Source organism: Taudactylus pleione, unplaced genomic scaffold, assembly GCF_031769625.1.
Source record: "Taudactylus pleione unplaced genomic scaffold, aTauple2 ptg000439l, whole genome shotgun sequence".
Taxonomy (NCBI): Eukaryota; Metazoa; Chordata; class Amphibia; order Anura; family Myobatrachidae; genus Taudactylus; species Taudactylus pleione.
Window position 1 is genome coordinate 1263438 of NW_028284841.1, and position 14294 is coordinate 1277731.

General features: G+C 45.3%; 1 protein-coding gene across 1 annotated transcript in view; it reads right to left on the bottom strand.

The window, feature by feature from the left end:
* The window catches only part of ODAD2 (outer dynein arm docking complex subunit 2), a 200311-nt gene that overhangs the window by 77632 nt on the left and 108385 nt on the right, over positions 1 to 14294 (bottom strand). The window contains exon 12 of the mRNA XM_088447790.1: positions 13971 to 14180. Within this exon, the coding sequence (XP_088303916.1) occupies positions 13971 to 14180 (210 nt within the window). The remainder of the gene's footprint in view (positions 1 to 13970; positions 14181 to 14294) is intronic.

Consider the following 14294-nt stretch of genomic DNA (forward strand, 5'->3'; position numbering starts at 1 on the left):
AGCCACTCTTTACTTTGGTACTCATGTATGTAAATGTCACAGCAAACGGATTGATTTTATTTTCCTTGTTCCAATTTCAGCTTGTTTTCATGTCTTAATTGTCTGATAATTTCCTATAAATCAAAACTAAAATATTAAAATACCAGTGCAGGGCTCTAATATATCTTACAAATACAGTCCTAGTTTCCGGTTTTGGACATACACTATAATATGGACAAAAGTATTCGAACGCCTGACCATTACACCAACAGGGACTGTAATGACATTGTAATCAAATACATATCATTTAATATGGTGTTGGTCCTCCTATAACAGCATCCACTCTTCTTGGAAGGCTTTCCACAAGATTCTGGAGGGTTGCTGTGGGAATTTGTGCCCATTCATTCTGTAGAACATTTATGAGGTCAGGCACTGATGTTGGACTTGAAGGCCTGGCTCGCAATCTCTGTTCCAGTTCATCTCAAAGGTGCTCAATGGGGTTGAGGTCAGGACTCTGTGCGGGCCAGTCAAGTTCTTCCACACCGAACTCATCAAACCATGTCTTTATAGTTCTTACTTTGTGCACTGGGATACAGTCATGTTGCAATAGAAAAGGGCCTTCCCCAAACTGTTGCCACAAAGTTGGAAGCATAGCATTGCCCTTCATTGGAGATAAGGGGCCTAGCCCAAACCCTGAAAAACAGCCCCATACCTTTATCCCTCTTCATCAAACTTTACAGTTGGCACAATGCAGTCAGGCAGGTAACTTTTTCCTGGTTTCCGCCTAACCCAGACTTGCTTATCTGACTGCCAAACAGAAAAGTGTGATTCGTCACGCCACAGAACATGTTTCCACTGCTCCACAGTCTAGTGTTGGTGTCCTTTACACCACACCATCCAACGCTTGGCATTGGACTTGGTAAAGTGAGGCTTGGTAATGTGAGGCCATGGAAACCCATTCCATTAAGCTCCCGCTACATAGTTTTTGTGCTTACATTAATGCCAGTGGACATTTGGAACTCTTCAGCTATGGAATCAGCAGGGCGTTGGTGACTTTTACACACCATGTGCCTTAGCAGTCGTTGATCCCAGTCTGTGATTTTACGTGGTCTTACACTTTGTGGCTGAGTTGCTGTTGTTCCTAAATGCTTCTATATTCTAATAATATCACTTACAGTTGACAGTGGAATATCCAGCAGGGATGACATTTGACATTTCATGAACCGTCTTATTGCAAAGGTGGCATCCCATCACAGTACCACGCTTGAAGTCATTGAGCTCTTCAGAATGACCCATTTTTTATTAAAAATGTTTACAAATAGAGACTGCATGGCTATGTGCTTGATTTTATACACCTGTGGCAATGGTTAATTCAATAATTAACAGATATGGCCAAATACTTTTATCCATATAGTGTATGTGGCGTGGACTGATTACTCTGCTAGGAGTTAGGATTGTAATGTACCTCTACAGGATTAGTGGGACTACAGTACTATATATGTTTTGATCCATTTGGAACCCAAATGAAAGAAGAGGAAGGCATTTATAGAAAGAAGACATTTAACAACACACAAATATCATGGGGTTCTGCTTCAGAATTATGAAGCTGTATCCATGTTAGATGCTGATAGTAAGAGATATGGTAAGAACTTACCTTTGTTATCTCTATTTCTACGAAGTCCATAGGGTTCCACAGGATACAGGATACCTTGGGGGTATAGGCGATGGCTCTGCCGTCGGGCACCACACAGTTAATCTTTTAGTCCCAGGATGCACTGGAGCCTCCTCTCCTATACCCCACCCCCAGGCGAAGGCACCAAGCCATAGGCCGGAGGAGGAGAAAACAGAGAGAAGGAAGCCTGGAACACACAAGATTCACACTCTCACAGAGAAGGAGACAGAATAACCGGTGACCAGAACTAAACCCATCTGAAGTACAGGTGCGACAGGATGGGAGTCCTGTGGAACCCTATGGACTTCGTAGAAATAGAAATAACAAAGGTAAGTTCTTACCATATCTCTTATTTTCTACTGCAGGGTCCATAAGGTATCCACAGGATACCTTGGCGATGGCCCAAAGCAGTACCTTCAAGGGTTGGGATGCTCCTGTGCAGAAAGGAGAATCCGCCGCCCGAAGGAAGCATCCTGAGAGGAAAAGATATCAAATGCGAAATACCTTACAAAGGTATGGACAGAAGACCACGTGGCCGCCTTACAAAGCTGAACAGCCGAGGCGCCACGGCGAACTGCCCACGAGGGACCCACAAACCGAGTAGAATGAGCAGTAACAGAGGGCAGTAATGGAACGCCCTCATGACTGTAAGCCTCAGAGACTGCCATGCGAATCTTAGGAAGCAAACCAGGGTGAGTCCTAAGAACCGCCCTGTTCCTGTAAAGAAAATCAGAAAAGGAGGGCAACTAGACGCAATAGCTAGAATAAATACAGTCTTCACTGTAAGCCATTTGAAGTCTACTGAACCCATGGGTTCAAATGGAGGTCCTTGGAGAGCCCTAAGGACCACAGCAAAATCCCAAGGAGCCACTGGAGGGACAAGGGAGGCTGAATGCGAAAGGCACCTTGCATAAAAGGTGCGGACATCAGGAAGTGGAGCAATCCTACGCTGAAACCACACAGACAGTGCGGAAACATGCACCATCAAGGAGTCGAGGCGGAAACCCTTATCAAAGCCCGCCTGTAGGAAAGCCAGAACCCTGGATATCCAAAATACCTGGGGATCGTACCCCTTGGGGCGACACCCATCAAAGTAGGTATGCCACACCCTGTGGTAAATCCTGGCAGAAGCGGGTTTCCGAGCTCTGCGCATGGTGTTAACCACAGAGCTGACGAACCCTTTAGCCCTTAGGAGGGACGTCTCAAGAGCCACGCCGTCAAAGACAGACGACCCAGATCTGAGTAAAGGCAATGACGCTGAGACAACAGGTCCGGACATTGAGGCAACAGCAACAGAGTGTCGATGGAGAGACTCCGCAGATCTGAGTACCAGTGATGTCTGGGCCATGCTGGAGCCACCAACAGGATCATACCCCCTTCTTTCTTGAACTTTTGAAGCACACGAGGAAGAAGGGAGAACGGAGGAAACAGGTACACAAACTGGAAGGTCCACGGAACCGACAGAGCGTCTACCAGGAGAGCCTCTGCATCTCTTGTACTGGACCCATACACAAGCAGCTTGCATTTGTTTCTGGAGGCCATGAGGTCTATATCTGGAATGCCCCATTTGTCCACTAGGAGCTGAAATGCCTCCTGGTGAAGAGACTATTCCCCTGGATGCACATCGTGCCGGCTGAGGAAGTCCGCTTCCCAGTTGAGGACTCCTGGGATGAACACATCCGAGATGGCTGGGAGATTGCCTTCCGCCCAGGTCAGAATGCGGGACACCTCCTTTAGGGCCGCCTGACCTCGAGTTCCTCCTTGACGGTTTATGTAAGCCACCGTGGTGGCGTTGTCTGACTGAATTTGCACGGATCTTCCGTGCAGAATGAGTCTTGCTTGTTGCAGAGCTCTGAACACTGCCCGAAGTTACAAAATACTGATCGGGAGAGCAGATTCCGTTGACGTCCACTGTCCCTGAAGAACGTGTGGACCTGTCACAGTGCCCCAGCCCCGAAGACAGGCATCCGTCGTGAGAAGAACCCAGTCCGGGATCCAAATTGGGCGTCCTTTGTTGAGATGAGATGTCTGTAACCACCAAGTTAGAGACAGGCGCACCTCCGGAGAAAGCACCATTGTTTGTGTCTTTATCCAATGGGGTAATCCATTCCACCTGGAGAGAACTAAACCTCTGCAGAGGTCTGGAATGAAACTGGGTATACTCCACCATGTCAAATGTCAACACCTTGGACCCCAGTAAGAGCAACACTGAGTGAATGGACACTCGGCGACCCTGGAGACAAGTGCGTATCCTTGTCTGCAACACAGAGATCTTCTCTTCTGTTAAGAAGATCTGCTGCTGATGAGAGACCAACAGAGCACCCAGATGGATCATCCTTTGGGATGGAGTTAGGGAGGACTTCTTACAATTTATCAGCCAGCCGTGAGTCTGCAACACTGATATAGTCAGTTGCAGATGGCTGCAAAGTACTTCTGGAGACCCTGCTAACAGTAGAATAGGGTAGCCGGTGAACCCCCTGAAGCCGTAGGTGGGCCGCCATGACTGCCATTATCTTGGTAAATACCCACCGTGCCATGGAGAGACCAAAGGGTAGAGCTTGAAACTGGTAATGGTGATCCAATACAGCAAATCTGAGGAAACGTTGATGAGCTGTGGCAATAGAGATATGCAGGTAGGCATCCTGGATATCCAGAGACACCATAAAATCTCCAGGTTCCATAGCTAAAATAATGGAACGCAGAGTTTCCATCCTGAACCACAGTACCCTGAGAAATTTGTTTAGGGACTAGAGGTTGAGGATAGGACGGTAAGAACCATTCAGCTTCTGTACCAGAAAGAGGTTGGAATAATAACCCATCCCCCATTTGGGTAACAGGACAGGCATTATGACCCTTGCTTGGAGCATAGAGTGCACAACTTTCTGGATTTCCAGGGCCTTTTCTATAACTGAGTGAAGGCCGGTGGTGAAGAATTGAAGGGGAGGCCTTTTGCAGAAAGAGAGGGCATACCCGTGAGAGACCACTTGTCTCACCCAAGTGTCTGAGGTGGTGTGACACCAGCACTGGGCGAATTGTAGAAGTCGGCCTCCCACCTTGGGGTCCCCCAAGGGAAGGCCCGTCCAGTCAGGTTGAGGGCTTGTCATCCGGTTTGGCAGCCGGGTGTCAGATGTCCCAAGCCTGTTTCCTGGGTTTAGCAGCCTTTTTGGCTACAGAGGATCTCGGAAAGGACTGCACCTTAGGTTTACCCTGGGGACGATAGGATTGAAAGGACCCGGATGGAGTCAGAGCTGAAGGCAGACATGCAGATTTAGCTGCCGCCAGCGTATCCTCAATTTTGTCTAAATCAGGGACAAACTGAACCTGACCATTATAAGGTAAGCATTTCAAGCCCTTCTTGGATTCAGCATCTGCTCTCCAAGAATGTAACCACAAGGAGTGGCGAGCAGAAACCGCAGCCACAGAAATCCTTGAAGTAAGTAGGTTCACATCCAAAGCTGCCTCATTAATGTACGCAGCTGAATCCCGGAGGTTGCCCACTAGTACAATTTGCTCACTGGGAGCATCAGGGGGAAAAGACGCCTCCAGGGAATCCGCCCATCTTTCCATGGCCCTAGCCACCCAACAGACTGCCATAGCCGGTCTGGAGGCTCCTCCAGCGAGGGAGTAAATGGACTTAAGACACACCTCCACCTTACGGTCTGTAGCATCAGTCAGGGATGACATGGACGGCACTCTTCACTAAGCGTGTCACATGAGAATCCACCTGAAGGGGAAACTCCCATTTAGTGAAATAGCTGTGCTATGCATGTCAGGTGCTTTTGTGGTTGAAATAGTTTTCCTGGAAACTTCCATGCCTCCTCTAAATGATCCACCACCTGGCCAGATAGGGGAAAAACAGTAGCCACACCTTTAACATCCTTAAAGTAGGCATATGTAGGCGTAGTCGTGGGAACGCCATCATCCGTGATGAGCATGGCCATACGGACGGCCCAAATGAGGCCTGGAATAAATATCTTAGACCTAGTCTCAACCTCCTTAGGAGTGGGCTCAGAATCAGATAAATCCAGGTGTTCACCCTCATCAGACATCATGTCATCATCATTATACTGAGTGATTGGGGGTGACAGCAACGGTCTCTTAGCAGGCCTAAGAGGAGGTTCTTGTAACCCATCCATCAGGTTCTGTACCGTACTGGAAAACGTGTTTACCCAGACCGGTTCCTCAGGGGGAAACGGCTGTGGAGGGGAACACTGTGCCATCATCACCTGTCCCGGGACCCCTGTTACCGGGGATGGGACTACTGCCTGCTGCGGAAACCCCATTGGGGAGAACAAAGGAGGGGCAGACAACCGATCCACCAATGCATCCAAGGCTTGTGCAAGACAAGCCCATGGAGGCTCCTGTGACATTATAGACCCAGCAGGGGTACAGGAAAGAGCATAACATATTTTACATAAGCCCTCCTGAAATACATCCCCTTCTGCAATGCCTAATATACATCTGGAGCAGGTAGGCAGGAGAGGAGCACCATTCTGCAGTGAATCATCACTCCCAGAAATGACAAGCAATGTTTAACCACCGCACAGAAAGAATTTCTGACTGTGTGGCAAATTCCCACCCTGACAGCACTGGTACTGAGAGGGCTGAAGGGAGGAGAGTTAGGGATAGTTAAAATGGCTGACAGTGAGAAAACAGACACACAGTGCTTGCATAAGTCACAAACTATGCAGAGAAAATAACCTGCACAATGGCACTATAATCAACTACAAAACTAATGTCTAGTAGTAACAGTGCTACATACTCTGACCTTACTTCTGGAGGAGAGTTATGTAGGGGGGAACCAGGCACTGCACTGGTTGAGACCAGCGTAGTAAGCCCAAAAAGATGGCCGCCAGAGAACTCTGTGTGGACGGGCCCGGGGGAAGAGGGCTGGAACAGCCCGCTGAATCTCTCAGGAAAAAGCGGTGCTGTGTGCAGCGGGGGAGGCGCCGCCTGTGATGTACAGGAAAGCGCGCGCCCCTGGCATGCATTTAACCCCCTGGATGCTGGAGCGCAACTCCGCGGCACTCCAGCCCCCTATCCTGGAAGTTCAGTGGTAGCACAGGCTCTTGCCTGGCTCTACAAGCAACTGTCCCCAGGGAGCATCCAGCCCTGGGGACAAAAAGTGGACTGTGCATCAGTACCGGTGGTTGGCGCTGGCGGGGGTGTCTGTGCTGACCACTCTTGAAGAGCTTCGGGGCTGTGCAAGACAACCCCCCTGTGCAGTGACCCGACTCCGGCCAGGCACCTACGAAAGTGAAGGTGCCTTGGCCTGGGGGCGGGGTATAGGAGAGGAGGCCCCGGTGCATCCTGGGACTAAAAGATTAACTGTGTGGTGCCCGATGGCAGAGCCATCGCCTATACCCCCAAGGTATACTGTATCCTGTGGATACCCTATGGACCCTGCAGTAGAAAAGTGCAACTATATACTGCATGCACTGACATGCTTAGTATCTCTAGTCTACCATGGACAATCTGCATGGTAGACTAGTTTTACATATGGCCTACAGACTCTGGCCCTGATTCAGAGCCGGACGCTCTGACAGGGCTGTCCCTCCTACTTTTTGGAGCGGCCTCCTGACCACCCACAGCTATAGCGAGCGGCCAAAATGATAGTCGCGATGGTCAAGACCATCGCGACCATTGGGCTTGCGACGAGACCCTTGCAGTAGGGTCTCGCTCCGGCAAGCCCTGGAGTGCTTTTGGCTCTATCAGAGCCAAAAGCACTCCCACTGACATCACTAGTGATGTCAGTGGGGCCGGCCCCAGACGGTAGGCGTTCCCATGGGAACGCCTCCGTCTGGGCAGCTACGCCCCCTGCACGCCCACCAAAGGGGGCATGCTGTCAATCACCATCGACAGCACGCCCCCTTTGATGCGAGACCCATAACGACGGCTTGGCCGCCGTTATTCGGGTCTCGCGCATGCACACGACGGAGCCACCTCCATCGTGTGCATGCGCACTTGGGCAACATCGACCCGCTTGCAAGAGCTCAGCACTCACGAGCGGGTCTGAATCAGGCCCTCTGTCTCTAGCATTACTCATGGTAATTAAGAAATTTAACACTGTCACAGTTCGTCTAGAGCAGACTCAGTAGAGAGCTGCAGGGAGGTCCCATCCCCTCATAGCTCTCACTGGCTGCCTTCTACACAGTCACAGTCTTACTTTTCCTCTAGCCAACACCTGGAGCCAATGCCCCTGCTCCCAGTCATAGACCCAATCAGTAATCACCCTACTTGCCAATCATGCCCCCCCCCCTTACAGGCCCCAGTGATCGCCCCCACCACTCAGAGATGGGGGCATGTATAATATATCAAAGAAGGGGAGTTGACATGAAAGAGAGTAGGGAGGGGGGCAGAAATGTTAGAGAGAAGGGGAACAGAGATGAAAGAGAGAAGACAGATGGGGAGGAGGGAAATGAAGAACAGAGATGAGAGAGAGAAACAGATGGAGGTGCGGTGTCGGGGGAACAGAGATGGGAAGGTGGAGGGAGAAACCTACCTGTTAATGCTTGGAGCTAGCGTCCCCCAACCTCAAAGCCCCAGTGGCTGAACCCACAAACCCTCTCTATCTTTCCAAGGGGGGAGGGTGAAAAGAGATCAGAGAGAGGGGAATGTGGCGTGACAGTGATAGAGACGGGGGGAGGGAGACAGAGGGGAGACAAAGATGAAAGAGAAGCAGAGACATAATGAGGCATGAAGCTGGAAAGGCACAGGGATGACAGAAGGCTGGAAAATACCAGGGGATTGAATGAGGCTGGAGAGACACATTAGGGGCATGAGCCAGGAGACAGAGGGACACAGGGAGGGCATGAGGTTAGAGAAATACAGGGGGAGGGCTTGTGGCTCTAGACACACAGATGGGGATGCTTGAGTCTGGAGAAACATTGAGTGATGAGGCTGGTGAGACACAGGGAGGATTATGATGACAGAGCAAATATCATGGTTATTCCTGCTCAGCCCTGCAGCATTATCAAAGCCACATTTAATAATGCTAGTAATGCTACATTCAAGATATCAAATAGTAACAGCAAATGTAGGAAAACAATGGGAACAGATTATCACACCAGTGCAATAAAATATGTTTTGTCAACTTGCATATTATTTTACACACTGCTTTTAATATCGAATTACAGACTTTATAAGCATTACACTAAGCTTACAGAGAAGTCAATTTGAAACATTGCAACAACATTGAATGATTTACCACTTTCAAAAAAACTCCCAAGAGTTATCCCGAACAAAACATTTTGACCATAAATAATGCTAACCAAGTCACACCATGCAATGTTAACACAGAACTCTCTGCAGGTCGATTGTTGCAAACCAGGGTTCAAAGGTGAATGTACACATTTCAGTAGTGGTCTCACTTCTTAAATTTCAGGTTCAGTTGCTATTTAAGCTTTATCTTCATCAGACATATACAGTCAGGTACATAAATATTGGGACCTTGACAGAATTTTCATATTTTGGCCTCTATTCACCACCACAATGGCTTTGAAATGAAACAAACAAGATGTGCTTTAACTGCAGACTTTCAGATTTAATTTGAGGGTAATTACATCCAAATCAGGTGAACGGTGTAGGATTTACAACGGTTTCTATATGTGCCTCCCACTTTTTAAGGGGCCAAAAGTAATTGGACAAACTAAACAATCCTAAATCTAACTTTCACTTTTTAATACTTTGTTGCAAATCCTTTGCAGGCAATTACAGCCTGAAGTCTGGAACGCATAGACATCACCAGACGCTGGGTTTCATCCCTGCTGATGCTCTGCCAGGCCTCTACTGCAAATGTCTTCAGTTCCTGCTTGTTCTTGGGGCATTTTCCCTTCAGTTTTGTCTTCATCAAGTGAAATGCATGCTCAATCGGATTCAGGTCAGGGGATTGACTTGGCCATTGCATAACATTCCATTTTTTAGCCTTAAAAAACTCTTTGGTTGCTTTTGCAGTAAGCTTTGGGTCATTATCCATCTGCACTGTGAAGCGCTGTCCAATGAGTTCTTAAGCATTTGACTGAAAATGAGCATATAATATTGCCCGAAACACTTCAGAATTCATTCTGCTGCTTTTGTCAGCAGTCACATCATCAATAAATACAACGGAAACAGTTCCATTGGCAGCCATACATTCCCACGCCATGACACTACCACCACCATGCTTCACTGATGAGGTGGGATGTTTTGGATCATGAGCAGTTCCTTTCCTTCTCGATACTCTTCTCTTCCCATCACTCTGGTACAAGTTGATCTTTGTCTCATCTGTCCATAGGATGTTGTTCTAGAATTGTAAAGGCTTTTCTAGATGTTGTTTGGCAAACTCTAATCTGGTCTTCCTATTTTTGAGGCTCACCAATGGTTTACATCTTGTGGTGAACCCTCTATATTCACTCTTGTGAAGTCTTCTCTTGATTGTTGACTTTGACATATACACCTACCTCCTGGAGAGTGTTCTTGATTTGGCCAACTGTTGTGAAGGGGTTTTTCTTCACCAGGGAAATGATTCTTCTGTCATCCACCACAGTTGTTTTCCGTGGTCTTCCGGGTCTTTTGGTGTTGCTGAGCTCTCCGATGCGTTCTTTCTTTTTAAGAATGTTACAAACAGTTGATTTGGCCACACCTAATGTTTTTGCTATCTCTCTGATGGGTTTGTTTTGATTTTTCAGCCTAATGATGGCTTGCTTCACTGATTGTGACAGCTCTTTGGATCTCATATTGAGAGTCCACAGCAACTGATTCCACATGCAAATGTCACACCTAGAATCAACTCCAGACCTTTTACCTGCTTAATTGATAATGAAATAACGAGGGAATAGCCCACACCTGTCCATGAAATAGCTTTTGAGTTGATAGTCCCATTACTTTTGGCCCCTTAAAAAGTGGGAGGCACATATAGAAACCGTTGTAATTCCTACACCATTCACCTGATTTGGATGTAATTACCCTCAAATTAAATCTGAAAGTCTGCAGTTAAAGCACATCTTGTTTGTTTCATTTCAAAGCCATTGTGGTGGTGAATAGAGGCCAAAATATGAAAATTCTGTCAAGGTCTCAATATCTATGCACCTGACTGTATACCTATCTACTCTAGTTACTGAAATCATACTGTCCAAAAGACATGTGGTCTCCAGGAATCTCTCCTTGTCTGCATTTATCATGAACAAGACGTCCAACTTCTTTAACAGATTTGGGCACAATTGACACGACTACTTTTACCAACCACTTGTATTTTGAGCTGCAACTATGTCTAGCGTAGCAATTAGACCAATGGTGCCATCCATGTGCAGTTTGCATGAACTTCCTCTGGGTGCCCTGGTTCCTACCCACAGTTTAAATTTTGTGACTGTACTGCATTGCAGAATAATAATATTGTTAAAGAAAATTATTAGTAGAATAGTAATTTTATGCAGAAAAAGAAATATAGTACGTCTTTGTTTAATTTGTCAGTCGTATGTCACTGTGATATGTTAATTAATTGCATATTTATTTTACATGAAAATACAGCTGACTGGAATCTAAATAATGTGCAGTCAACACAGTTCTCAGTTATACATGGGTTTCTTTTTATTAGTTGTACTGAGAACGGATTAAAGGCTGCTTTTGTTTATTTTAAATACAATTGTTTTCTCATCAGGCATCTATTAATTTTTATTAACTGTCTTTGAAATAATGGTATTTTCCAGATGCACAACATACCCACGAAACTTGCATTCCAGTCTTTCCCCAACATTTAAAACAAATTCTCAAATGGAATTTTTTATTCCTCCAAAGTATTTCATATTAAGTCAGTTTTAGAACTGGAGAACAAATTATTGAAAAACTAGATAAACAAGCCAAAATAGGAGGAACTATCGGTCATGCAGTATACTGCCCGACTGTCAATGATTAATTAATGGTTCCCATAAACTTTATAAGTTATAAATCTGCTTGCCATAAATCCTGGTATAATAAAAATCCCAGCAATTTTAAAACTGGCAAAACATAATTATATTAATGGACATATAGAGGTATTGTCAATGGTACGAGTGAACACACACAGCGGTGGTTTTGTTATATCAAGTTTTAAACATCAATGTTTTATCTTCCATAGAATGAGAAAAAAAAACAAGAAAGTTCTTCTGAGGTTGCGGTATCATTTTTTGGTAGTGCTTTTGATAAAATAAAAACAACCAAGACATTTTCACAGCTTGAAAAATATTTTGCCAGAAAAAGTTGGACCTGCAGATGAAGCAAAAAATGTTCTCCTATATTCACAGCCAAAGCAACAGTGTGTATATTAAACTATAACGTCCTGTTCCAGGTATAGTATATATAAAGTAAAATAGATAGTGACAAAGTTATAGAAAATACCAGATAGCTTTGTATTTCATACATTATTAAATACTGTATAGGCTACTGTGATACAGGCCAGTGTTATATAAAGAACATATAGTTACATTTGTACTGATCTTATATTTTTGTTATTCATGTAGCAGACTGGGATATTGTATATAATTATTTTAACGGTAACAGTAAATTAAGAATACAACATCCAGCACTGGACAAAAAACATTATGAAGTTATTAATTATCTGTGAGGTGCAAATGCTTTCCTGGAACAAAGCATTACGCACTATTGGGTATGTCCTAGTTTTCAATCCATGGGTTCCTATCTTACTATAGTTAATGGCATAAATTCTTTATCATCCCTAACATAGAATGAATGATTTACATTGAGGTGTCTATTTACAAGTGGCATATCCACCATGGGTGAGGGGTGACCCATGAGTCAGGAGGGCCCTTGGTCATGCACCAATGGGGTGAGCCTGTCGACACCTGTTGCCTCTTTCCAGCTTGCTGCTGCTGTTCTACCTGCCGTACTGGAAGAGCTTGAGTCTGTGATAGTGTAGCTCCCCGTTACTTATATGTCACTGCGTGTTATACTGTATATCCAGACTATCAGTGGCTATAAGTGGCTCAGAGCTGCTGCATCACATTATCTGGTGCAAGGATCCAGCTCTGCCACTGTGGCAAAGAGAGTACAGGACAGCCGCCATGCTGAAATGATCAGAGACAGCGGGAAGAGGGCTGGAGAGCCTGCCTCGTTATACCAAAACTTCACTGTTTGTCTAAGGTAAGGAGAGTGAAGAGGAATAGATAGGTGGATAAATAAGGGTAGGGGAAGAGGATGAAAAGGGATAGTGAAGGGGTTGAAGAGGGATAGCAACAGGGATGAAGAGGGATGGGGTGGGAAATGGGAAGAATAACAGTGCCAGGGATATTAAACAAGGGATGATTAAAGTAGGTAATGATGGGAGAGTGATCCTTCTACATAATCATGGGTGGACTGATGAATTATAGGGTAGGTGTGGGTAGGGGATTCCAGGGGAGGTTGGTGGTGCTGTGGGAGTAATGTGTGTGTAAAACCCAAAGCAGCGCTACCAGGACGTTGAAAAAATAACGAAGTACGTATTGAATGACATGATGAAATATATTTGGCCACATTCTGAAATATATTTATTATTTGTTATGACAATGTAGTGTAAGGATATTTATGTAACATAGCAGCCGTTGCAGCCACGGCCATTAGTTTATTATGGGAATGGGTAGTGCTGTCTGTGGTAAGAAAATTAATTAATTATTCAGCAGAAGTCACTAGTAAAACAGATTGTCCATTATAAAGCTACCCCATAAATATTCCGTATTTGTCCAACAGGGAAAAAAATCTTTTTGCACCCTATTTATGCCACTGTTCTGATTTTTTTGGAGTATGTCATTATGGATAATTTCTAATTTATTTATTTATTACCAGTTATTTATATAGCTCACACATATTCCACAGCGCTTTACAGAGAAGAATATTTGGCCATTCACATCAGACCCTACCCCAGTGGAGCTTACAATCTATATTCCCTACCACATGTACACGCACACTAGGGTTCATTTTTGGTGGGAGCCAATTAACCTACCAGTATATTTTTGGAGTGTGGGAGGAAACCAAAGCACCCGGAGGAAACCCACGCAAGCACAGGGAGAATAAACAAACTCTGCACAGTTAGGGCCGTGGTGGGAATCGAACCCACGACCTCAGTGCTGTGAGGCAGTAAGGCTAATCATTACACCATCTGTGCTGCCGATGAACCACACGTGTAATAGTCAAACCAAAACTTGCTTTTTGCGTCACATATTTGTCTCACCCAGCTACAAAGGGTGAATAGCACTGATGCTGGTATTACATACGCAAAACCAGCAAGAAATGCACATAAGGTGACAGTGACCTAAAAAGTATACAAACAAATGTAACTTTCAACTTGAACCAATACAGACTCTAAAGTACTTACCAATCTCTTTATGCCACCATGCTGCCGCACTGTTTGCCGAGCTCGTCTGAACTTTGCGACATTTGCAATAGTTTCAGCTGCCAGACACTTCAAATCTTTGTCTTGGTAGTCAAGTATTTTAACCATTGTCTGCAGTCCCCCAAGGTCAGCAATAAGACATCTGATTTGTGAATTGTGACTAATTTCCTTCAAAATCTTTAATGAACCAATCTAGTTGAGAGAGAAAACATATATATATATACTAGAATTGTGTTATACAATTTTATTATTGTATATTTACAAATAGATGGTTCGAGCTGTCACCCAGCTATCACCTATGGTTTG